The sequence below is a fragment of the Agrilus planipennis genome, unplaced genomic scaffold (genome assembly GCF_000699045.2).
Source record: "Agrilus planipennis isolate EAB-ADULT unplaced genomic scaffold, Apla_2.0 scaffold21, whole genome shotgun sequence".
In the NCBI taxonomy this organism is placed as follows: Eukaryota; Metazoa; Arthropoda; class Insecta; order Coleoptera; family Buprestidae; genus Agrilus; species Agrilus planipennis.
Genome location: NW_020439030.1, coordinates 1,354,080 through 1,379,080, shown reverse-complemented (window position 1 = coordinate 1,379,080; position 25,001 = coordinate 1,354,080). Strand labels below are relative to the sequence as shown.

The window sequence follows — 25,001 nt, the reverse complement described above, 5'->3', positions numbered from 1 at the left end:
TTGTTAGTAATTTTGATAGAATGTTCTAGAAGGAAAAGTAGTGAGAGAGAGGGTGAAGACACTAGTTTCTAGGAATACACAGAATTAGATAGTACAGAATTCAAGAGAAAGCAATTAAGGGTAAAACCAGATATTAGTATGGGAGTGCATGCAGGTATGGTTGAAGTTGGATTTCCAGGTAAAAGTGATTGAAAGAACAATAGAGTTTAGATTGAAAGGAAACCAAAGTATTTACAAGATTAGAAGTTGAAAAGAATTGAAATAATATTTGAAGTGAAATAATATTTGAACTGAAATATTATTTGAAATGAAATATTATTTGAAATGGAAAAATTAGAAAAAAATATTTACACACAAAAGAAACAAAAACAGTTATTTCGCCACAATACTATGTAGTGATATACTAGCTCGTTTGAACAACTTCAATATTAGAGATTTTTTTTGGGCACAACAAACGGCACCAATAATTCTAGTAGTCCGTTGGTGACATTTCAATTTTTTTTTAAATCAAAACAATATGACCATATTTTGACATTAAACAAGTCGCTCTCTGCATTTTAACTGCGGCGTCTATTTTTTGTGGTTTTGTTCCGACTTTCTTGGGTGAAAAATGTCTTGCCCGCCTAAAGCGGACAATCAAGGTTTATGCCCGGCGGCGGTACCCGCAGTGCCTGCGGGGGTGCCCACGACCCAAGTGAACCCATGTTCAATCGATGGCAAAGCGCCATGCCAGCCATGTGATAGTGTCTGTGTTCCGACGTTAGAACCGGCAGTTCCTGACCATAATCCACCATGCCCTCCTCCCAGGAGGAAAAAATGTAGATACATTCAACCAGCCAGGCCAAAATCATACGCCCCTGTTAGTAAATTTGCGCCACCATGTGTTCCCATGGACGACTACACGACATACAACCTGTCTTACGTCCCGAACGATCTCCAGAGACCAAGTCCTATTAGACCCGATCCTAACCTGTGCGTAGGCGAGGGTAGAATGAGTGACTGTACAGTTCATAAGATGTCGTTTCAACCCCATTGCGGAGTACCCCCGCCATGTCCCATCATTCCATGCGAACATAAGCTAATTGGAGAAGGCCCCATGCAAGACATAACAACCAATAGACACGACTACGTTCCAAAACCATTTCTAAGGCAGAGTCCCATTAAACCTACCGAGAACCTGTATCCCAGCGATTGTCCGTTGAGTGACAAGACAATACATCGTATGTCGTTTATTCCAAACCCCGTGACACGAGTCGACCCCTTCAGGCCCAAACCCGCTTTGGAAATGCTTTGTGGACCGTTTGAGAAAAACACCGTCCATAAAATGTCTTACATGCCGTGGGAACCGCAAGAACCAGTCGACATGCCGTGGGCCGACAAAGGAAAGTACGTGGTCCCAGAACAACGAATGGAAGGCTGTTCAGTGCAAAAGATGAGCTACAAACCACCTGGTACCTACATTGAGTGCGACGATGAAGACGCACCCGACTGCGTCGAGTGCCCGCCATCTTGTCAACCAGCAAGAGCTGCTTGTTTGTGAGAGTCTTCTTATTTTACTTTTGTTTTCTATTTATACAACAATGTATACAAATATTTTCTTTATTTTACTAACAATTTACATGAAATGAATATAAAAATAATATAATACGAATTTCTTTCTTTTTGAAATAAAACTTTTTATACGTCTAAACTTCGACCCCTTGAAACGATAAGGTGGCTGAACGACATCGTTGAGTATAATGCTGTCCACAATAACCCAAGCAGTTGAGCTTGTTCTCTTCTACAGAAAGCAACATCCCTAGACAAAAATTTTCAGTCTCTCTCCAGTCTCTCAGAGTCTTGCAGCGTCTCTGAGAGCGTCTCTCACAGTCTCTCAGTTATTGCCTAGGAGTTTTTATGGACCTCTCACAATCTCCGTATGAGAGACTCGAACGATGAAATTGTTAATTCAGAGATTCGAGTCTCTCGTTCAGAGACTGGATACGAAATGAGGATCTCTCTATGAGCGATTCGAGTCTCTCGTTCGGAGACGCTTAACAGTTTTTTTGACAGTCTCTCGACAGTCTCTCTCAGAGACTCGATGAGAGACGGACATTCGAGTTTCGCTTCCAGAGACTCTGAGAGACTGAACATTTTTATCTCGGGATCAGAGGTAAGGAAAATATATCACTTGTCTAAAATACCCTACCAAACATCGCAATGATAAGTAGTTTGTCAAATGTCAGACTGCTTCCAGAATTACTTACTAATTTTTTGAAATTAACAAAAAGATGTTAAATATACTTAAAAATGTAGGTATGAATTACAAAGATAGAAGAGTGATACTTAGTTTGTATAAAGAGCAACAGGCAGTTATAGAGCTGGGGATGCAACGTAGAGAAGTAAATATTAGGAAGGGAGTCAGGCAGGGATGCACACTGTCACCGCTACTTTTTAATCTATACATCGAAGACGCCATCAACATCATTAAAGACAGTACAACTGTAGGGATAGATGTGCAAGGGCAAAAGATTAGTATGCTTAGATTTGCAGATGATATAGCAGTATTAGCATCTAGCAAGGAGGACCTAGAGATAGCTTTAAATAAAATGGAAGCGGTACTGACAGATCAGTACTGTATGAAAATAAATAAAAGTAAAACTAAAATACTGATATGCAAGGGAAGAAAAAGTAGGGAAAGAGCGAATATAAAGATAGGAGACGAAAAATTAGAAGAAGTGGCTGATTTTAGATACCTAGGAAGTCAGATAAGTGAGGATGGAAGGAGTAGTAGGGATATAAAGCAGAGGATAGCGCAGGGTCGTGTCGCCTTTAATAAAAAGAAGTCACTTCTATGCTCGCGAACGGTTAATTTAGAAATTCGAAAAAGGTTGTTAAAGGTGTATGTTTGGAGCACGGCGTTGTACGGGTGCGAAACATGGACAGTGGGAGCGGCGGAAAAGAAAAGGTTAGAAGCGTTCGAAATGTGGTGTTATAGGCGGATGATGAGGATATCGTGGGTAGAAAAGGTTAGAAATGAAGAGGTATTGGAAAGAATAGGAGAACAGAGGACTCTATGGAAGTCAATAAAAAATAGGCGAGATAGGTTGGTAGGACACCTTCTTAGGCATGAAGGTCTAGTCAGAGACATATTAGAGGCAGAAACAGGAGTTAGGAGGGGTAGAGGTAGACCTAGATTAGATTACTGTTCGCCTATTTAATCTATCATCATCATAAGGTCGTCAGTTCTAAGACTGGTTGGACACGCTCGTCCACTCTTTCCGATCCTGAGCTTATTTTTGCATTTCCCTAAAACTAGAACATCCCACATCCTTTATTCTACTATTTGTGAATAGTAATCTAATTTAGGTCTACCTCTACCCCTCCTAACTCCTGTTTCTGTCTTTAATATGTCTGTGACTAGGCCTTCATGCCTAAGAAGGTGCCCTGCCAACCTATCTTGCCTATTTCTTATTGACTTCCATAGAGCCCTCTGCTCTCCAATTCTTCCTAATATCTGTTAATTTCTAACCTTCCCTATCCACGGTATCCTCATCATTCGCCTATAACACCACATTTCGAACGCTTCTAACCCATGGCCCACCGGCCATGTTTTCTCCAAACATACACCTTTAACAACCTTTTTCGAATTTCTTCGCGAGCATAGGAGTGACTTCTTCTTATTGAAGGCCACTCGACCCTGCGCTATGCTCTGATTTATATCCCTAACCAGTGAAAATTTCTACTAAAGCAATTGATTTAAATATTATTGAATTTGTATCTTGAAAACGATTTTGACAAGGAAACTAGAATATAAAACTATTGTTCTACAGCAGAGCTGGGCAAGATTCCTAGTGTTTTTTAGAATTAACTAAAAATTAGGTTTATATAAAAATTTTTCTTAGTTACTTAGCTTAAAATGAATTTATGTAATGTCAACTCACTCAAAATCGTTACAATAATAAGGTGGCTGTAACTTATTCATAACATCTGCCTTTCAAACAAATAATCTGTCATAATCTTCTCAAAGTATTTTTTTGTGAAGACATTTAAATATTAATCATTTTTATCGTATTTTTTACAATCCATTTTTAGAGCACATTATATTATTTATTGTAATAATAATAATGGCAGTTGTACTTGAACAACAACCCTGTATGAGCCCTGCTGCACCCCCCGTGAAATCAACGGCTGTTAAATTTGATAACTCCTGTCGAACTTGTGCACCAGGTTGTCCATGCTGTCCCGTGGGTACGAAACAGGAATGCGTTTACGTTCCTCCAGAAGTCCCAAAGTCCTTTAAACCCGTTAAGAAGTATTTACCACCGGAAAAGGGTGTTTATGACACCACATACAACAAAACATATGTTCCAAAGGAGTCAACAGCACAAAAGATGATATTTCATGAAGACAACATCACTGTTGGAGTCGGTAAAATGGATACCAATACTGTCAATAGGCTATCGTATGTAGCCCCAACGAATTTTCGAAGACCCGCTGAATTTCGTCTCTGCGACCACAATCTTCAGGAAAACGGCCCAGTTCAACTGATTACTACGCATAAACATGATTACATACCCCTCCCATTAGAAACGAAAAGCAAAACCGATAAATACGAGGACGGTTTAACCCTAAGCAAAGCTCCCTTCGATGGTACTACTGTTACTCAACTATCTTACATACCGTTAAATGTTAACGAAGCTAAAGTTTTCCCATACAGATATAAAGATAACATGAAACTCTCTGCAGAGAAGATCGATCTTAATACAATCAACCAGCTCTCATACAAATTCTGGGGCTTACAACCCCCAGAAGAAAAACCGTGGGCAAAAGCGAAAGCTTACGAAAAGTCGGGACCTCCGTTGGAATCGTCCACTATTTACCACGAGAGCTATCCTCCCTATGCGTTAGGCCCAAAACTACAATCGTACAAGCCTTTACCTAAATACTTGCCTCCCGAGAAGTTCGACGATGGCACTGTCTACAGGATGAGTTATAAACCTGCCCAAACCGACAAACCGCAGAAGTTTGAACCTAAGCATGCAATAGGTCTCAGTCCTGAGAAAATTTACTCAGAAACGACAAATAATTCTTCGTTTAGATGGTACTCCAGCAGCGAGATTTCCCGAGAATCATTACACAGGTTATCTGATCATAAATTAATTGGAGATGGACCCATGCAACTGCTGACAACACAGAAACAGGATTACGTTCCAATGCCCTTCGAAAGAGCGCAACCGTTACGAATGGGGGACAATTTGACCACCAGCAACCAACCCTTCACTGGACAAACGTGCTACCGAGCAAGTTATCAACCCGTCGAGTCTGGTAACAATTTAGTGAAACCGATACGATGTCGGACTCATATAAAATTACCCGATGGACCCATGGATCTTAAGACTGTTCATCAGACGTCATATACGCCTATTGGACAGCAACCTCCGGTTTCTAAGCCGTGGGCCGAAAAACTTTCATACGAGCCGCCAAAACTACTTTTAGAAGGTCATACGACAAATTCTCTGAGCTACCAACCCCCAGGAAGATTTGTGTGCACCTCCAAACCAGATCCGAGTTCAACTGCGAAATGCTGCTGCCCCTCGTGTTGCTGTGCTTCTAAAAATAATCCGCCGCAGTAAATAAAGAATTTCTAAAACAACTGAATTTGGCTCAATTTTCTTTCCAATGGCTTTTTGCTAGCGGTTGCGGCGGTACCGGCCGTTTTGTATTGTCTAATGACAAAAAAGCTGTGATTGTTGTATATAAAGACATTCTATAATGTATTTACTATCAGCATTGCACCCGTGCGAAGCATAGTGTACAAATAATACCATTAAACCAATTCCTTAACCCCCTATCCCGGTATGTTTGTGTGTTTGAAGAAGTTTCACTTCAGTAGCGTGTTGTATAATTACACGTTGTATTTTTTTTTATTTAATTCTAGTTTTGTCCAAGAATTCGTCTCCGATCCTTACGATGGAGTTACCCTGTTATTGGAACTTCTACGTAACATCCAGCTTAGCCAAAACGGTCACTCCGGAGGAACGACCAGCAGTTCAGTGGGTAGTACTTTGGCTCGTACTCCACCTATAGTTCAACGAAGAGCCTTGTTGGACGAACTTGCTTGTTTACAATGCCTTCTTTGTTGTTGCGTGAGATATCACGACGCCGTACATAGCTTGATTGCTTCTACAGCAGGATTATACACATTGGCAGTTTGTATCATGAGCAGTGTCAACAAGTCCAGGATTATTGCTCTACAGGTAGGCACTTTGAAATATAAATGATGAAGTGTTACTTCCTGTTATGGCCTCACCAATAAAGATTAAAACATCACCAAAAGAATTAATCTAATAAAATTGTAATTAAATAATTCGAAGTGGTCTGTATTCTGTCGAAACTGCCAGACGCGGACCGCGATTTCGATCTTTTTGGATCTCATCAGCGCGTCGCAGACATCTCCGACAGAACACACACCAACTTTTACCTGATCGTACTACAGATGGCGTTTACCGCGCCATTTGTGGTATTTCCTAAAACGCGCTGTTAAGACAGCAGGTAAAAGTTGGTCTATGTTCTGTCGGAGCTGTCTGCGACGCGCTGATGTGATCCAAAAAGATCGAAATCGCGACCCGCGTCTGGCAGTTTCTACAGAATACAGACCACTTCGTATTATTTTATTCGATTATGGTAACGTGCCTATCACGTTGAGCTTGACTACGCCGGGATTCGTTTCAGCAAGTAGATATCCATATATTTAAATGGACCTTGTTGGAGCATACGTAATCCTAAAATGTATTACAGATGGCGTTTACCGCGCCGTTTGTGGTATTTTCTAAAACGCACTGTTAAGACAGCAGGTAAAAGTTGGTCTGTGTTCTGTCGGAGCTGTCTGCGACGCGCTGATGAGATCCAAAACCATCGAAATCGCGATCCGCGTCTGGCAGTTTCTACAGAATACAGACCACTTCGTATTATTTTATTCGATTATGGTAACGTGCCTATCACGATGAGCTTGGCTACGCCGGGATTCGTTTCAGCAAGTAGATATCCATATATTTAAATGGACCTTGTTGGAGCATATGTAATCCTAAGATGTAGCATCGTACTACAGATGGCGTTTACCGCGCCATTTGTGGTATTTTCTAAAAGTGTAATTATTAAAATTATTACAACTCGTTTTCATTACAAATCTGTATCTCAATTATCATCATGTGCATTGAACTTTCTTCGTTCTAAAACTCCTTTTAATATTTTTGTTTATAGCTTTTAACAAAGGCTTGTGAAGCATCCAGTAAAGGTCATTCAGCAGTTTCGGAAGCAATGACTACACTTCGGCTGAGATATGGTGAACCTGTAAGGTTCAGGTTTCTTATAGGAATGTTAACTTCTGCAGGTGGACAAGGCGATCTCCTGGCAGCTGGTATGCGATTCATTAATGCCTTTTTGGATAGCGCTGGATCCACGCAAAGGAGATTATACGTCCAAGCTGAGTTAGAACAAGCTGGCTTTGATATTGCTATCATAAAAAAGGTAAATAACATGTTTGCTAAAAGATTATTGGACAGGACGAAACTTTTTGTATGTATCGTTTTGTTACAGATTATTCCAATTAATTCGCCATCAACTGAACACGTCTTCAAGGAATTTGATCGTTGGGAAAAAAATCACATTGACATAGAAACGATGGCAATTCGATTGGAAAATTCCGAAAAAGATAACGACAATCTCAGAGACAAAGTGGTGTTGTTGGAGCGAAGAATACAAGTAAACAAATGAACTTTTCAAACATTTTTTATGTTAATAAATAAATATAATTTATAGATCCTTCAAGAAGAAAAGGGAATCCTACTCTCTCTGGAGCAATGTTTAAAAGAAAGATGCAGTGAATTGGAGAGAGAGATTAAGTCCTTGAAACCAGGAAAAACTTATCTCATAAAAACTGACTGCTCGTTATATAGAAAAGGTTTGTAAAATGCTGCAATGCTGCATAGGCAATAAATTAGTTGACAACCATTTGATTTTTGTTTAGATCGATCAACTCCAGCAGATGACGAAGGTATTTCATCCTCAGAACGAAGTTTGACGCCGGAAGACGAAATGAGAAACGAAACATCCGTTTGCAGCAATTATAACCAAACCGCATCCACAATTCCAAAAGACAAACATTCGGAATACCACAACTCTGACGAAGAGGAAACGACAATAGAAGAAGTGATCGAGGAACTTCAGAATATAGTGAACAAAGAAGAGACTAACAACTACATCGAAGCCAACAAATCCAAATTGATCCTCTCAAATGATCATAACATCAGCAGAGTAAATTCGATGACTTTGGATCCAGTTATTTTCGATGACGAAATGGAAATCATTCCAACGAATATCCATCCTCATCCTCCCCGTAGGGTAAAAAGTCTCGTTCAAATGTTCCTTCCAACTGACGATTATGGATACACCCAAGAAAACATCTACATGGACAACGGAACTCCTTTCACCAGCGAAGAAGGATCCGATTCTTTGTTAAGTGCCTCTAAATGTCACCCACAAAGAGTTGGAAGCACCGCTAATTGTAAAAATACAACCATCATCAAACTCAATAGCGAAAACACTCCTGACCAAAAGATCTACGACCAGATCTACTCGACAACGTACGAGCCAATCAACAACAAACCTCCCCAGTCGTTCGGGGTTTTCTTCAACTCAGTAAAATCTCTAAACGACAATCTTCATCACGATTTTGCCGCTGCAAGTACAACGTTATCGAAGCAGACGAAGAAACGTTTGATGACCGCCAGGCAACGTGCGGTGAACAAAATTAAGTCCAAAAGTTTGGACAGAATAGAAGACGGTCTGGACGCCATGGTTGATATCATAGTGACGGACAGGAAACTGAATCTACAGAAGGATCTGCAAAACGAACTCACCGCAAACCACAGTCAGTACATCAAGAGTAATCCTGGATCCCAGAAGAGCGAAGAGACCTGCAAAGTAATTTTACCCAAAGATCAGAGCCAATATTTTCCACAGGTAAATGAAAAATGTTCTAATAACGGGAGCTTTGTAGTTAAAAGGGGTTACAACAATGTCGGTCTCTACTCCAGTTGCAACCTTACAAAGACGACACTTAGCGTACCTGCACCCCCTAAAATTGAAACGTACTGTCACAAAAAAGTCAACCGATTGCATAGCGTTAGTAAACTGGCAGACTTGCCGTCTGGTTTATACTGAGAAATTTATTTATGGACCTCTTATACCGGGTGTCCAACTTTTAAATGATTATTCGATTAAAAGATCCGGTGCTAAATTATAAGAAAAGATCTCTTGGACATCCGATATACGAACGCAAATATATGAATATATTTATATACTTTTACAACGAAATGTGCAATTTTAATATTAAGGTTATTGAAAATCTACAATCAGGCTGTTTGAAAATTACTTCTGGAACGCCTTGTATTGTACCTATATCGTTTTAGTAAAACAGCAAATTAAGTTTAATTAAGAACAAGCTTAGAACCCGATACATTATTATTTATTTCATATCCGCATTCATAAATAATTATTATATAAACATAAAGAAATATACCCTGACTACAGAGTCCTTAGTACCTATAACGATTAAGTTTTGTTTATGTAAATATTTTTTTTGTTTTTTTTTTTTAATAAATAAACTTTAAAATCCGCTCCTATAAAATGGCACCAATTATCTAAATGAAAACCAAAATATTCCCAGATCCAAACTCCTCAACAATAATTAAAGTTACAGATATTTACGAAAAATAACGGTCGCTTATTATTCTACTTACTTTTTTGACCATTTAATACAAGAACTTCCTTGGCCTCGTCCTGAATTATCCATGCACGTCAAGTCTCAATTTTAATGTCGATCCAAGAAGTTAAAAATCTCGATTTCACAAGTATCAATCATGGATTTACTCTCAAGTCTTAATCTTGATAACAGTTTTACAAATTATCGATAAATTCTTGTCGATGTACAAATCAAGTCAAAATTATATTACAGCTTTTGTCTAGAACTGACAGGTCAAATCCTTATTTTGGTCTCACTATTTTCGTATATTTTATTAATTTGGTCTTGAGACGGTCTTATAAGATATTTTAGTCTCTAACTCGGTAAGTCTTGAACTCCTAATTTAGGTCTCGAAAATAGTGATTTTATCAGGTACAATGTTGGCTTGGTCTTTGTCTCACTGTAACAGTAAGTAATCAATTATTTTACTTGTTTTTACTATGTTTTCGCAGGTCAAGTCTCAATTTACATGTTAATCTCACAATATGAATCTCAATGTTGAAATATGTCTTATATATAGTATATCTCAGTGATATTGCCCTTACAAGGCAATTTTTGGTCTCTATCTCGATGAAGTGCTAAGTTTGGTCTTGTAAATAGCGGTTATTGTATAATATTGGGCTTGGTGTCTAATAACAGTAAGGGTAATTTTCTTTAGCTGTCATTTTATGAATTAAAACAAGAACGTTAGTACATTATTCAAGGTCAAGTCTGAACTTTCACGTTGGTCTCACAAATTAGGTCTCAATGTTCAAACCAACCTTATATATGTTAAGTCTCAGTCTTGCAAGGCAAATTTTAGCCTTTACCTCTTAAAGGTAATTAGTGAATTTTATTTAGTTATATTATTGCGAACTGAAACAAAGACATATTTGGTTTTGTTCTTTAGACTCTAATATTGAAATCTATCTTATAAGTTAAGTCTCGAAACGGTCTTAAAAGTAAAATTTTAGGCTCAATCTCGATTAAGTCTTAAGACTTTGGTCTTTAAAGTACTAATTGTTGCTTTTGGTCTCTTTCTCGAACTAGGACCACAGTAAAGCGTTGCGACTTAATTAAAATAACGAAAAAATGATCGAAAAATAATACAAAATCATATAAACCTTTTATTTAATACAAAAAAGAGTTTTTTCATTAATTTAAGGAACTCGGTAATTTTACAAAACTTATACATTATAGAAGACAATCAACATTCCACTGTTTTATCGTTCTCCAACAATAAATTAACATATAAAAATAATAAATTATACAAAATAGCAAATGTTGTTAATGCATAATTATTTCTTATTTTGTTGGTAAATAAAAATTAACCTTTTCTTCGGTTCGGTCAAATAAATTACGCGGATTGTTGCATTTTACAAATTAACATGATGAACTTGAGTGTTGTACAAAATTACCACATCCGTTGACACATTTTATTTCTCGTAAATCTGTTGTTGTGACCGACGCTGGTTCTTCTGATTGACCAGTAGGCAGTAGCTTCGTTTCTTCCGAAAAAATGGTCTTGGCTTTTTCTTTTTGATCTGAAAATAAGAAAAAGAAATCCGAAATGGATTTTTTCTTTTTTGGAAGTTATTCAAATTCTAAAACTGTTTATTTTGTGTTCTCAATGTTTTGTCGATTTTAAATAATAATAATAATGTAATGGTGTAACTAAGTGGGTCTTTCTGCACATTAAACAAGCCCAAAATATTGAATTTTGTATTTAAATCATGCAAAATTAAGAATCATTGCAAGATACCCTAGACTTGACAACCAAGACTGGCTCATATCTTGGCCTACAAAAAAAATTGTAGGAGAAAAATGTTAAAGAAATCCATTTTTTTAAATAGATACGTTACCGGAAATGCATGAAATCCGTCATTGTAAGCAATTCCTAGGAAATGTCAATAATTCCTAAAATCACCCGGAAATGTGTGAAATTATATTAGACACATTTCCTAGGAAATCTATACAGTTCCTAAATAGCAATAGGAAATGTATTGCAGGCAATACTAAATAGGCTACAATACGGCAGCCTGCCTGAAGATGTACCTAATCAATTGGCGACGTCATTGTTTGGTTAGGGAGATTTAGGACAGACTGGGGGTGTGTTCCGAAATATAACCCAGCGTACTGGCCAGTACTGATAACGTCATGAATCGCCACCATATTGTACTGGTGTGCCACCATATTGTACTGGTGAGATAAGTGTGACATAGTAGTATATCGAACGGGCGTGTGTGCATCAGACTTTTAGGAATTTTTTATTATAAGAGACTTTAATAACTTTTGAAGCAAAATTGTTGTAGACGAGCACACACAGTATTCTCAATATGGCGTCAATTTGACATCAACCCACTGGCCAGTATTTTTCGGAACGAATCAACAGTATGGCGTCGATTCATAACGTCATCAGCACTGGCCAGTATGCTGGGTTATATTTCGGAACACACCCTGGAGTTTCTTTAATGCCTCTGCCCACCGGAAGCGGGCTGATATGGATATGTTAGATGTTAGAATAATGTGATGAGGTTATCATTGTTTCAGTAAACACGATAACCTCGAATTTTTAGTATATTATAGAGTTGATAATGCTGATCATTTTCATATGTATGTTGGGCGCGGAGATCATAATGAAGCATATTTTTCGAAGACATTATTCCAACGTATCAGAAAGAAACTCCAGTCTGTCATAAATCTATCTAATAACGGCGCTAATACATATACATCTCCAAACCTAACCTAACAAAACAATAACGTCACCAATGCATATAATGAGGCGTAAACACAGATAACTCAGATTCTCAGTGTACTAACGTGTTTTATTCATTTTATTCATCGAAAGAATTAGTTTTATACATTTCCTAGTACAATATATGAATTTCATACAATTCCTAGGAAATGTATACATATCCTAAATATCCTCGGAATTGTATATCATTCCTAGATTTTATACATTTCCGGAAACAGATACATAAGAAAATAAAACGTGTAATTATGCAACACGCTACTGAAGTGAAACTTCTTCAACCACACAAACATACCGGGATAGAGATTAAGGAATTGGCGTCAGTGGCGTCGTTTCGACTGTAGAGTGTAGACATACATGCACAAACACATATAAATGAATTCATACATTTTGTTAGGGCGACACTATACATGCCGGAGTTGTCTGTAACGAACGTTGCATTGAAGCGTGCTCACGGCTCAAGCGATCCCCACTACGAACTCGACTACGTGGCCGAGTAGAGGGGGGACATCCGTTGCATGATTTCGTTACATAGCAACTCGCATGAAACGAACTTACCCTACCGTGCATAAAGAAGTTTCACTTCAAAATTATTTGAAACAATATCGCTCACACCAAAAACGTTTTAAATCAACTTTAACTTATTCCAAGGAATAATTATTAGTCAATAACCATTGATCACTAACAAGATAGTTTTTATTTCTTCTTACCTGAAAGATGTTGTTGAAGATCATCAACAGATTTGAAATATTGAAAATCTTCCATAACTGCTCCTTTAAAAACAGCAATAACCTCTTCTTTAGGATTTATAAAGTATAACGGTTGATTTCGCAACATAAATTCCGTAATCATGGACGAAATCCCTTTAGCAGCGGTAAAATCAACTCCTGTTGAAACAATAATTGGTATTTTTAATTCCCTTATTTGTAATAAACACTGAAGTACGAACCCAAAATAAATCGGCAATCTACCACTACTGGTAAGTGTGACGATGAGAGACCAGCCTTTACTACGCTGGATTTTATGAACTCAATTGCTGGAAAATACAAACTATTTCCAGGGGTTACCAAAATGTACTCGATGCCACTGTCGACCTGAAACATTTGAAGTCAGAATTTGCTAACCTTTCAATTAAAAAAAAACACAAACACACAGTATATATTATCATATATACAGGGTGGTCCCATTTCCGAATTTCATCATTAAAACAATAAATAATGAAGAATGAAGCAAGAATGCGTGTAACGTTAGGGAGTCATACATAAAATACGAATTTCACCTTTTTGGACCTCCCCTTCATCACGCTAATTCACACTTTTAGCGACTTCTCCAACCCCTCCCCCCTTTAGACGATTTCTTGTGATTAAAAATAGCAATGATTATGATTTTCTATAGTAATGAAAAATTTTCAAAACTTCAGGAAAATATTAAAATAAAATTGAACTGCGAACGACACATTTCCTTATACCCCCTCCCCCTCCCTTATTTACGAACGTATTTCATGAACGACCCCTAAATTTAAAATTAAACATTTTCTTATTTTTTATTTTACTTACTATGGTTTTTTTCTCAACGTGAATTGTTGGCCTAGCGGACGGATACAGCAAAAAGATTATGTTAATGCCAACGCCAATCAAAATGCCAATTTCAACCCCTATCGCAAGGCAGAGCACGAAAGTAGCAAACGTTGGCACAAGATCTTTTCTGCTAGATCTCCACATTGGCTTCACCACCTCGTACTCAATCATGAAAATTACAGCACAAATAATAACCGCTGATAACGAAGCCTTTGGAATGTATGAGAAATATGGGGTTAAGAAACTTAGAGCCAGTATGACCATGATCCCTATAAAAATAGACGATAAATGACATTTTTTATGGCAAATATTTAGGTAGGTCGGTCACTATAATAGTTTTCTTTATATATTCACGCACCTGTAAATAGTCCACCCATCGGTGTTTGTACGCCACTGGCGTGGTTAACGGCAGATCGGGAAAACGATCCCGTTATCGGCATAGACGAAACAAAAGACCCGATGATATTACACAGAGACAAAGTAAATAATTCTTGAGTAGCGTCGACGGTTTTTCCAGTGGCTAGAATATAATTTTATGTAATAAACTATACCATGTCAGTACACAAGGGACGTAGCTACGGAAGAGCCCGAGCAGGTCAAGGATTATGTACAGTAAAAGTTCCTTCTTTACGGTTTCCTTATTCGCGTTTTCATTATTCACGGGTGAAAAAATTGCAACCCAGTTCCTGTATTCGCGGTTAATGTTTCATTATTCGCGGTTGCAAACGATAAACAGAAAAGGATTCGGTGTCATTTATTAAGGGGATTGACCGCAACAAACCGCTCGTGCCTAGTGTAAATTTTTCGGAGAACATGAGTTTCTATTCTAAACATTGTGATTTAACGCTGTGAGATAAATATGTGATTTTTTGTATAGTAACAGGCAAAGGTTCACACTAACACTTTACGTTTTTGGTTTTAAATAATATAGTCATTAAACGCTTTTACAAGTGCTTAAAATTGATGCTTCTTGTAGGACACGTATTTTCAATAAAAATTAAAAAATGGCCTTCGACAAGCTTTAGAACAAAGCTTTATCTATCTTACTACAAAATTTCAAACGTCTGTTCCAAATATTAAAGTCATGATATCTAGATCCGATAAGCATGTTTTTACTCTAAGCCGCGTGTATTACTGAATCCCCTTAATGTATAAGCATCTTTTGAGTGTGTACAGTTGGTATGTGCTAAAGCGGCTTTTATAAAAAGCTAACCGAGTAGAAAAGGATTCGGTGTTATTTTTCAACGTATCAGCATCTTTTGAGTACTGTTGGCTCGTGTCGAGGCGACTTTTATAGAAGATGTAACCGAGTGGACTAATTTCAAAATTCAAAACAAGAAAAAATCACTAAATTTTTTAAACTCTTCCCTAAAGCTGACTATAACGATTAATTTTAATTGCGAATTTATCAATACATTGATTTTCTTTTGGAACCTTAGAACGTATCCCCTACGATTCCATACTAATTACCATTCCATATCCATTTTTCTTTCTGTATTCGCGGCATATTTATGGAACGTATAACCCGAGAATAAAGAGCTTTTAGTGTACTCGTATAACAACAAATGCTCTTGATAAAATACACACTTCGGTTAATTGATTAATAATAAAATGTCCAGGTACAATTTTTTCCTCGTTGTTCTATTGTTTGATTACAAATTACCAAAATAAATTATAATTAAAAAGCGGACGTAGTTCGCATATGACATTATTATCAGGAGCGTACTTAGGATGCTAAGCTGCTGCTTGTGAAATCTTAGGGTCCAAACATACTTGTAAAACATGCTACGCGCTTAGCGCTTTCTTGGTAGGCCGTCGATGCTGACTTCATAGTTTTCACCCCACAAAATTTTGATCGTAGGCCTAGATACGAACCTTATATGTTGCAAAATATTTAATCAAGAAATCGACGATAATAATTTTTTCATCATACAGTGGTGCCTTTAGGTGAAACAGTGGAATTTCTTCAGGTAGAAAGCAGTATCAGATTAGCCACGTAGCAATACTTATTAGCGGATGTTACGGGTTCGTGTTTGCTATGGAGGGTAGAGGTGAAGTTAAAAAAGTGTCCAGTTATAAGCAATAAATAACAGTTCAAAAACCCTCCAAAATGACGTAAGCGTAGGTAAAGTGTATGGTATGAATGTAGCAGTTGTTGACGAATTGACGTATGCCGGGTTAAAAAATTTAATACTTCTAGTAACTAGAGTAATGCTTGAAAGGCGGGCAGTCCCTCCGGACTACGCAGGAAGACCCTTTTCAGCCTTCTTTCAAGAATTGTGGGAATGCATGGGTGGTGGTTCCGGTGAGAAAGATGAGATGGATGAAATGAAGATAGAAGGGAATGAAAGATTATCCCCGGAATCGAACCGGCGTCCTCCCGAATTCTAAGCAATAGTCTAAACCTCTAGGTCGTGCCGCTTGGTGGGTGTTATATACAAAACCTCATACGTAATTCAAGTTCTTCTGCCCTTGTTTATTTTTCTGTCCTATTCTATAGGGTTGTTCGGAAAGTTATTTCGTTTTTTTTTTGTGGAAATGAAAGACAGTTTTCGTATAATAAACAAATACTTTATTAAATTATATATTGACCGTTCTGGTCCAACACCTTTTGCCATCTTTCTGGTAGTAGCATAATTCCACGCTCATAAAATTTTGGAGTGACCGGAACAAATAATAATCCGATGGTGCCAGGTCTGGAGAATATGGTGGGTGTAGCATTGTATCCCATTCAAGCTGTAAAAGCTTTTGGCGAGTGACCAAACTTGTGTGAGGTCTCGCGTTGTCTTGGTGAAACACTACACCTTTCCTGTTGATTAGTTCTGACCTTTTCTGTTGAAGTGCATCATTCAGTTTGTCCAGCTGATGACAGTAGACTTCCGAATTAATCGTTGTGTTATCCGGTAAAAGCTCAAAAAAAACGATTCCTTTAAAATCCCACCAAACAGACAGCATCACCTTTTTTTGGTGAATATCGGCTTTGGAAATGGTTTGAGCCGGTTCATCTTTTTTGCTCCATGACCTCTTGCGTTTGACGTTGTTGTATACAACCCATTTTTCGTCCCCAGTGATGATGCGCTTCAAAAACGGATCATTTTCGTGACGTTTGAGAAGCGAATCGCAGACGTCAATGCGGCGACACAGATTTCTCTCTGTGAGAACATGGGGAACCCATACATCGAGCTTCGAGGATAATCCCAGGCCTTTCAAGTGGTCATAAACTGTTGAATTTGATAAATTTAACCTCAATCCGATCTCACGTGTTGTTATTCGCCGGTTCACATCAACTAATGCCTTTATCGCGTCTTTATCAGCTTCAACCGGCCTTCCCGAACGTGGTGCATCTTCGACATCAAAATTGCCGGATCGAAATTTAGCGAACCAGTTCTGGCACTGGCGTACTGTCAACACACCTTCTCCATACACATCAGTCAATTTCTTTCTGGCTTGAACAGCATTTTTACCCGTTCTGTAGTAAAACAGTAAGATATGTCGAAAATGCTGCTTATCGCTCTCGATATTTAAAAGGGCACCAACCAAAAACTACTGCGTAGAATTAATTGGAATTTTTCACACACAAGCCTTGCCATATAAGCTCTCAAAGCATATAAAAATTATACGGCTTAGGTAAATGTGAAAAAACGAAATGACTTTCCGAACAACCCAATAATAACTTTTGGCGCTTTCTTTGAAATTTACTCTGTTGGTACTGTATCGCCATTCTAATTTAACGCAGTTTAACGGACACGTTTTCACAACAGAAACAGTTCTCCTTATCCCTAACCTCCATAGTGTTAGCTTAATCCGAAATTGATAGAAAATGATTCTTTCTCAGCGTATAAAAATAGTTATTGTAATTTTTTCATCACCTAATGTATCAGTCTGCTTTCGTGTTCTATATTCGTTAATATAAAAGATATAAAAGCCTCTTCCCTGTTCAATTCCTGATAATAATTAGTAATCAACAAACACTTACCAAATGCTTTTGCAATTGCAACGTTGCCCAAAACAGCAATAATAGGAACAAGTACAATCGAAGTTCCTAAATCTGTGACCATTTCAGTAAATGGAATGGTTTTGTTATTGAGCTCTGTGGAAAAAGGTGGTGGTGCTACGCTGGGAAATCCCCCCCGGACAGTGCCAGTCAATACAAACGGACAACCATTGCTACTATTTTTAAGATTGTAAGCAAGAATGGAACACGCTATAACGACGATTGCGTTTCTAGATATTGAAGTAAGCCACAGAACTCGGGAAAGAATTTTTTGATTTTTTGTCGGCTTTTTGTCGGACGGGGTCAATTTGATGTCTTTGATTTTCTGAAAAATAGGAAATCACTAGGTGAAGACCTCCGAAAATTTATAAACAATAACAATTACGAGGTATTAATATTTTACCAGACTATTATGGTTTTAAAATGAAAATTTAACAATGGGTAAAGGTCTAGATGATTGCCCCTTCGGGGGGTGGATGGGATCGAAAGAGGAGGTCTCCCCCACCACGGTACCATAAAAAGTTCGTTGCGGTCTCACCCCCATAAAAAGTTGTAGGGGTTGAAAGTTGATTATTTTGACAATTTTCATACACTATAATTCAAATAAAATAACTATTTGAAAGCGGGTGGAGGTGCGGGATCGAAAGAGTGTGGTCACTTGAACAAAACCCGATAACCTAACCTAACCTAACCTAACCTACCCTATTGACAAAGATATTTAAATAATGTTTTATGTAACTTTCTCAATCTTTTTATGTATTTTTCATTAGTTTTACCTTTGAATATTGTTTAAGAATGACTATATAAATATTTACATGCCTAGAATGTATAAAAATTGGCATATTTATTAACTTTGAACCCCTATAACTTTTTATAGGGGTGAGACCGCCACGAACTTTTTATGGTACAGTGGTGGGGGAGACCTCCTCTTTCCATCCCCCCCACCCCCATCCTCTTAGTGGGTGAGGGCCATCATCTAGACCTTTACCTAACAATGATTTATTTAAAGGTCATAAGCAAATTAAATACATATATTTTTAATCTAATATTAAATGTTCTTCATCCATTACGATTTTATACAACAAACAAAATCCTAAAAATATCTGTACCTAGGTACCTACTAATAATAATCAAAGCCTTTTAAGTAGATATTTTTATTAACAAATTCATTCATCGACATCACTTTTCAATTAAATAATCGCCCAAATATGAGAATTAAAATAATCGTACTGAAAAATTAGTACAGTTAGGTCAGCGTTCCTAAAACTGTATTCCGCGAAAGCTCAGGGTCAATGGATATTTCTACGAAATTTATCGCGTACTCTTTTGATAATATATAAGACAAAATAATCAGCATTAACACCCCACGAAATTAAAGTGTGGAACCCCAGTTAACCATCCCTTGCACTAGCCTATCCACCAGCGGAATTATTCCTGAAGTATCATTAGGCAATCCTAGCAAGAACAAACGTGTAAATTTTTTTTACCTACCTTAAATTAAAAATATTTTTGCTTTAAGAAATAGACAATTTTGAAAAAATTGTGTACAATCCAACGATTCAGATTGTTTCCTAATAATAAAAAGCTTTTCAGATGAAGAAAGCATTAAGATAGAAAGAATAAATATTAATGAAATTGGTCAGTACCTCAAAAGTGATAGTTTTAATTGTTTTTCAAATGATTATCATTAATTTCTTGTTCAAACATTAACACTGTTTACGAAATATAAAAAAAGCACAAAATAAAAACAGATTGTCGACGATAACAATAAAGGATAAGCTACGTCTCTTCTTCACAACCGAATCAACACGGATTCGTAGACGACAATTACAGAAGTATTTTATCATTTATCGTGGAATGTTACAATCATAGCGAGTTTGCATACAACCCAATTATTACATAATAGTTCGCGTATTTTTTACTGATTTCGGTAATAACAGTCAATATCTTTCATGTGATATTAATCCTGGTCGAACGAGATCATCAGCAAAGTTGTTTGCAGAATTAGTGGTAAGTTTATCAAATCATTTAGATAACACCCATGTTATTTTCCGTTTTCGTATCACTCTTGTCCCAACTAAAACTGACTATTTCAGTTCTTCAATGACTGGAGTTTAACAGCAATAATTAATTCTTAATTGGACAAAAAGCTTTCACATTGAACATTGCACGTAAATGTTAACGAAAGGTTACCGTAGTTCACACGTGAGGTAATTGCAAAAATAGAAACATTGATGTGAATATACGTTAATATTTAGCAGGTTGTATTAAATTGATTGTTGCTTTGGGTACATACTGACAATTGTGACAATATCATAAAATTCTCTTAGAAGAATGTACAATTACTTTCGTTTCTCCAATCAGCATGTAAAGCGTTATTACATGTTGTTTATTACCTTTCCTAAGTTAATGTTTAAATATGTCGTATGCATTCAACAAATTATCCACAATATTAAAAGTAGCTATTAAAAGTAATAATATTTCGTTTAGTCTTGTGTATTTGGTCTTGGCCCTGCATATTCAGTCTTGATTTTAGATTGATTTTTGTTCGTTCATACCTAGTCTTGGTCTCGCTACTATAAAGGTAAAGGCAATACTAAAACTGCATGACCAAGAACAATATTATTCATCATTACTGAGGATAATAACCATCCACGTGACCCAAATTTAGAAGAATAAATTTAAAATGTAATCAGAAGATTAAGGATTAATAAAAATTAAGTTAAGACAAACAATTATTCGCAAAGTTTCGTATCCTATATTGATACTTCATCAGGCGCTCATAATTTACTCTGCCAACTAAGTCAAATTATTGATAAATTTCTTGTCAGTAATAAATAAATCAATCAGTTTTATACAGCAGCAAATAACGATTAGTGATGATTGATGAAGTATCAATATAGGAATATACTAAACGTTGCGAATAATAATTCGTCTTAACTGAGTTTTTGTTGACCCTTAATCCTCTGATCATATTTTAAATTGAATTATCACTAAGGATCTGATCTAATATATTTATTAGAAGAATAATTTCTTATGTAAAATCGCGACGTTATTATCTATCAAAATTAATTGCATTAGATGTCTGGACTTTGAAAAACCAACAAAGTAACACCAACAATAACAATTTACCAAATTAAAATAAGTTATTGCAGAACAAAAAAGAAATGAATCGAAAAACGAATAATTTTATACATTTATTTATACTTACTCTGAATAAGAGCAATACAATGATACACGTTAGTCCTAACGAGAGGTCGTGCCACCTTGTTTCGTCCAAATGTCTCACCACTTTTCTGATGGTATCGGTAAAACCTGAAGAACTTATTTTCAACCCTAAAAGCCCTTTCAGTTGTGTGGTCGCGATGATTACTGATGTCGCCGATGTGAAGCCGACTGTTACTGGTATTGATATGAAATCGACCAAAACACCTAAAAATATTTTTCTTTTGAACACTAAATATAATTACGAATTCAAACTATGATATTGCGCGTGATATGACCCCATAATTTTGCATTTATTTAATATCTTTCATTTATAAAATTTCTAACTTTTCGTAGCTCATTAGTTGTTCTTGTAATTATAATCTACCTATTAGTTAAAAATAACGCATTAACCAAAATTAAAGTATCTAGGATGCAATAAAGCTTTTTGGTAAATAAATTTATTATGCACTAATATTATCAAGGTTTTGATTCAAGAATTTTAATGTACAAATTATATATATTATGTATATATTATATAATAATTACCTAGATTGAGAAATGCCATGAGTAACTGAACAACTCCAGACAAAAAACACAATAATATTGCATAGTCGACGTTTCGGCCCTCGATTTGCTGATACGTCATGAGTGCCATGAGTGCTGTTGGTCCAATGGTAATTTCTTTTACACTACCAAATATTATATACACGAAACAGCCCACAAATGCAGAATACAGACCATACTGTAAAGAAACATAATAACAGTTCCACAACCAAGATTTACTTCAATAAATACAGATAAGTACATTAAAATACATTATTTAAAAGTGTTATTATACGAATCATGTCTCACTCAGTGGAGTTGGCTGAATTATTTGCAATTTAGAACTTGTGGATTTATGTAAGAATAAAGAACACCCTCTGAAAATATGATTGGCTTTTCTTCTCTTTCTACACTGGTAACGACTTAAGAACCGAATATAGGGATATTATATTATATTCAATCGACAAAGGTGTCATGATTTTTTGATAAATTCATACAAATACCTTCATGTACGTATCATCATCATGAGGTCGTCAGTCCTAAGACTAGTTGGACACGCACCTCCACTCTTTCCTATCCTGAGCTAATCTTCGCATTTCCCTAAAACTAGAACAGCCCACATCCTTAATTATTTGCGAACGGTAATCTAATTTAGGTCTACTTCTACCCCTCGTAAATCCCGTTTCTGCCTTTAATATGTTTCTGACTAGACCTTCATACCTGAGAAGGTGTTCTGCTAACCTATCTCACCTATTTGTTTTTGAATTCCATACAGTCCTCTGTTCTCATATTCGTTCTAATTTCTAACCTTTTCTATCGACGGTATCCTCATCATTTGCTTGTAACACCACATTTCGATACATCTATAAGTATATCCTCTGATTTATATCCCTACTACTTATCTGAGTTCCTAGATACCTAAAATCAGCCACTTCTTCTAATTTTTCGTCTCCTATCTTTATATTCTCTCTCCCTACTTTTTCTTCCCTTACATACCAGTATTTTGTTTTACTTTTATTTATTTTTATACAATATTGTTTTGTCAATGCCGCTTCCATTTTATTTAAAGGTATTTCTAATTCCTCCTACCACTAGATGGTAATACTGCTATATCATCTGCAAATCTAAGCATACTAATCTTTTGCACTGTATGTCTATCCCTACAGTTGTACTGTCTTTAATGATGCATCCCTGTCAAACTCCCTTGCTAATGTGTACTTTTCTACGTTGCAGCTTCAGCTCTATAACTGCCTGGTGCTCTTTATACAAACTAAGTATCACTCTTCTATCTCTAACTCATCCCTATATTTTTAAGTATAGATATTTAACATCTTGTCCCATTTAACATTGTCAAAAGCTTTCTTTAAATCTACAAATCCCTGTGTACGCACTCTTTCCTTTTCATATCGTTTTCTCTGTTGTTACCCGTAAAGCTAGAATGGCCTCCCGCGTTCGTCTATTTCTTCCTAATCCAAATTGATCTTCCCCTAGTAGTTCTTCCGCCCTTTTTTCCATCCTCCTCTGTACAACTCCAGTTAAGATTTTTGACGCATGGGAAGTTAAGCTAATTGTTCTAAATATCTCGCACCTATCCGCGTCTCTCTTTCTAGGTATGGTTACTGCCACGTTCCGTTTGTAATCCTGCATGTATTATAAAATTATATTCATATGTTGAGTTCTTAATTCTCCGCCAGAGTATGTCATTAAAACATTTTCAGTTGTTTTTTCATGATAATGATTTAATAAGGAATCCATTCTGAACCAATTCAAATCAAAAACTATTTTTTATATATACGATCTCCCAACGTCTCACCCTCAGAGAGCGGCTTCCTCAAGGGTCTATATAATAATACAACTTTTAAACTCTATCAACAGTAAATCATTGATGAAACGTCGCGTGTAAGAATTGTAGTATTCATCTCAAGTATGTTCCTTGCGATCAGGAATCCTTATTTAATTAAGAAGCTTTTGAGGCTGATATTTTCTGCGTTGACAACGTGGGCGAAGTTTATACCTTAAAGTTTCGACAGTCAAATCACTTCTTAGACTTTCAGGTAATACAGCTTCGCCTTCCCAAATTGGCCCAAGGACAAAATATCGTGCGTGCGTTGTTCTCTTGCTTTTTTAGTAACAATCAAACATTGAAACTGCGCATTTAAGTTTTGTTACTTGATTTTCATCACAATCGGCATATTTTAACACAAGAAAATTAAATCTGAATACTCTCAATTTTCAATACACAAGTAGTGTAAGTATTTAAGGTGTGTACAAAGTTCAAATTCGTGATGTATTTAAGCAAAAGGCACAGACAAACAAACAAAGAATTCTAAGAAACTACTCCCTGTTTACTTCTAACCTTGTTCCCGCTCGTGACTTGGTTTACCTACATTATCGAAAAACTTCAGTAATAAACTAGAGCATATCAAAGTCAAAGAGCATTCTTGGTATTACAAGGTCAACTGTTACATACCGAAACTAATAGATTTTCTAGAACGCACATCAGATTCTTTAACTATCTGTGCCAAAAACTGTATACCTAGCGACCTAGTCCATTAAAAATGTAGGGATGATTATGGAGTCAAAATTAACAAATTTAATTAGCTTTGAATATGGTACATATTACTCTACTGTTTATTATTCTCGTGATGAACATAACAAATAATTAGCACTTCCTTAAGGTCACACATTAATTATTGTCTGTTTTTGATAAGAAAAGATTTTAATACTTGTAAATATTATAAATTCCACACAGTAAACTAAAGTAGCTTAAGGTCAAGGTATCGATTATGATAATATTCTTTCATGTGACTAAGGTTATTGACCAAAATCTTTCACAATTCTTATTCATAAAAGATTATATTCGTTAACATTATTTTTAAATAGTTACTGAAAATTTCCCTTTAGATAACCTTATATTTTTTAAAACTTAGAACAAATGTCACGCAGTTTTACGAATTATTTATTTATTTTCCTGTGAGTAACTATTGACAATTTATTATGTAATACTTAAAATTATTTACATAAACAGCCAATCAGAACGTTTTCTACAGAGCAGTAAAAGAATTGCGATAACTGTCTAGATGATGGCCTTCGGGGGTGGGGGTGGGTGGGATCGAAGGAGGAGGTCTCCCCCACCACTGCACCATAAAAAATTTTAAGTATTAC

General features: G+C 36.4%; 4 protein-coding genes across 6 annotated transcripts in view; 3 read left to right on the top strand and 1 right to left on the bottom strand.

Annotated features, from left to right (window-relative positions):
• The first annotated feature begins 494 nt into the window (after nucleotides 1-494).
• LOC108741240 (stabilizer of axonemal microtubules 1-like) lies at nucleotides 495-1,613 on the top strand. The gene has a single exon (XM_018475969.1). It carries the CDS (start codon nucleotides 611-613, stop codon nucleotides 1,538-1,540), a length of 930 nt encoding a protein of 309 aa, XP_018331471.1. The 5' UTR covers nucleotides 495-610; the 3' UTR covers nucleotides 1,541-1,613.
• Nucleotides 1,614-3,965: 2,352 nt separating this feature from the next.
• On the top strand, nucleotides 3,966-5,724 carry LOC108741233 (stabilizer of axonemal microtubules 2-like). The gene has a single exon (XM_018475957.1). It carries the CDS (start codon nucleotides 4,107-4,109, stop codon nucleotides 5,613-5,615), a length of 1,509 nt encoding a protein of 502 aa, XP_018331459.1. The 5' UTR covers nucleotides 3,966-4,106; the 3' UTR covers nucleotides 5,616-5,724.
• A 79-nt stretch (nucleotides 5,725-5,803) lies between these two features.
• On the top strand, nucleotides 5,804-9,670 carry LOC108741227 (the record flags this gene model as incomplete). The annotated part of the gene is made up of 6 exons (XM_018475944.1): nucleotides 5,804-5,838; nucleotides 5,921-6,239; nucleotides 7,243-7,509; nucleotides 7,579-7,743; nucleotides 7,801-7,942; nucleotides 8,009-9,670. Coding segments are annotated over 6 exons (2,124 nt in total), but the record flags the coding sequence as incomplete, so codon positions are not given.
• A 1,207-nt stretch (nucleotides 9,671-10,877) lies between these two features.
• LOC108740811 (sodium-independent sulfate anion transporter) overlaps nucleotides 10,878-25,001 on the bottom strand; it is a 33,539-nt gene continuing 19,415 nt past the window's right edge. For all 3 annotated transcript variants that reach the window (XM_018475313.2, XM_018475298.2, XM_018475303.2), the window contains 8 exons: nucleotides 21,840-22,035; nucleotides 21,298-21,518; nucleotides 18,069-18,411; nucleotides 14,451-14,612; nucleotides 14,072-14,361; nucleotides 13,465-13,609; nucleotides 13,226-13,402; nucleotides 10,878-11,307 (listed from right to left, as the gene is read on the bottom strand). In XM_018475313.2, coding sequence (XP_018330815.1) covers nucleotides 11,147-11,307; nucleotides 13,226-13,402; nucleotides 13,465-13,609; nucleotides 14,072-14,361; nucleotides 14,451-14,612; nucleotides 18,069-18,411; nucleotides 21,298-21,518; nucleotides 21,840-22,035 — 1,695 coding nt within the window. In that variant the 3' untranslated portion in view covers nucleotides 10,878-11,146. The remainder of the gene's footprint in view (nucleotides 11,308-13,225; nucleotides 13,403-13,464; nucleotides 13,610-14,071; nucleotides 14,362-14,450; nucleotides 14,613-18,068; nucleotides 18,412-21,297; nucleotides 21,519-21,839; nucleotides 22,036-25,001) is intronic.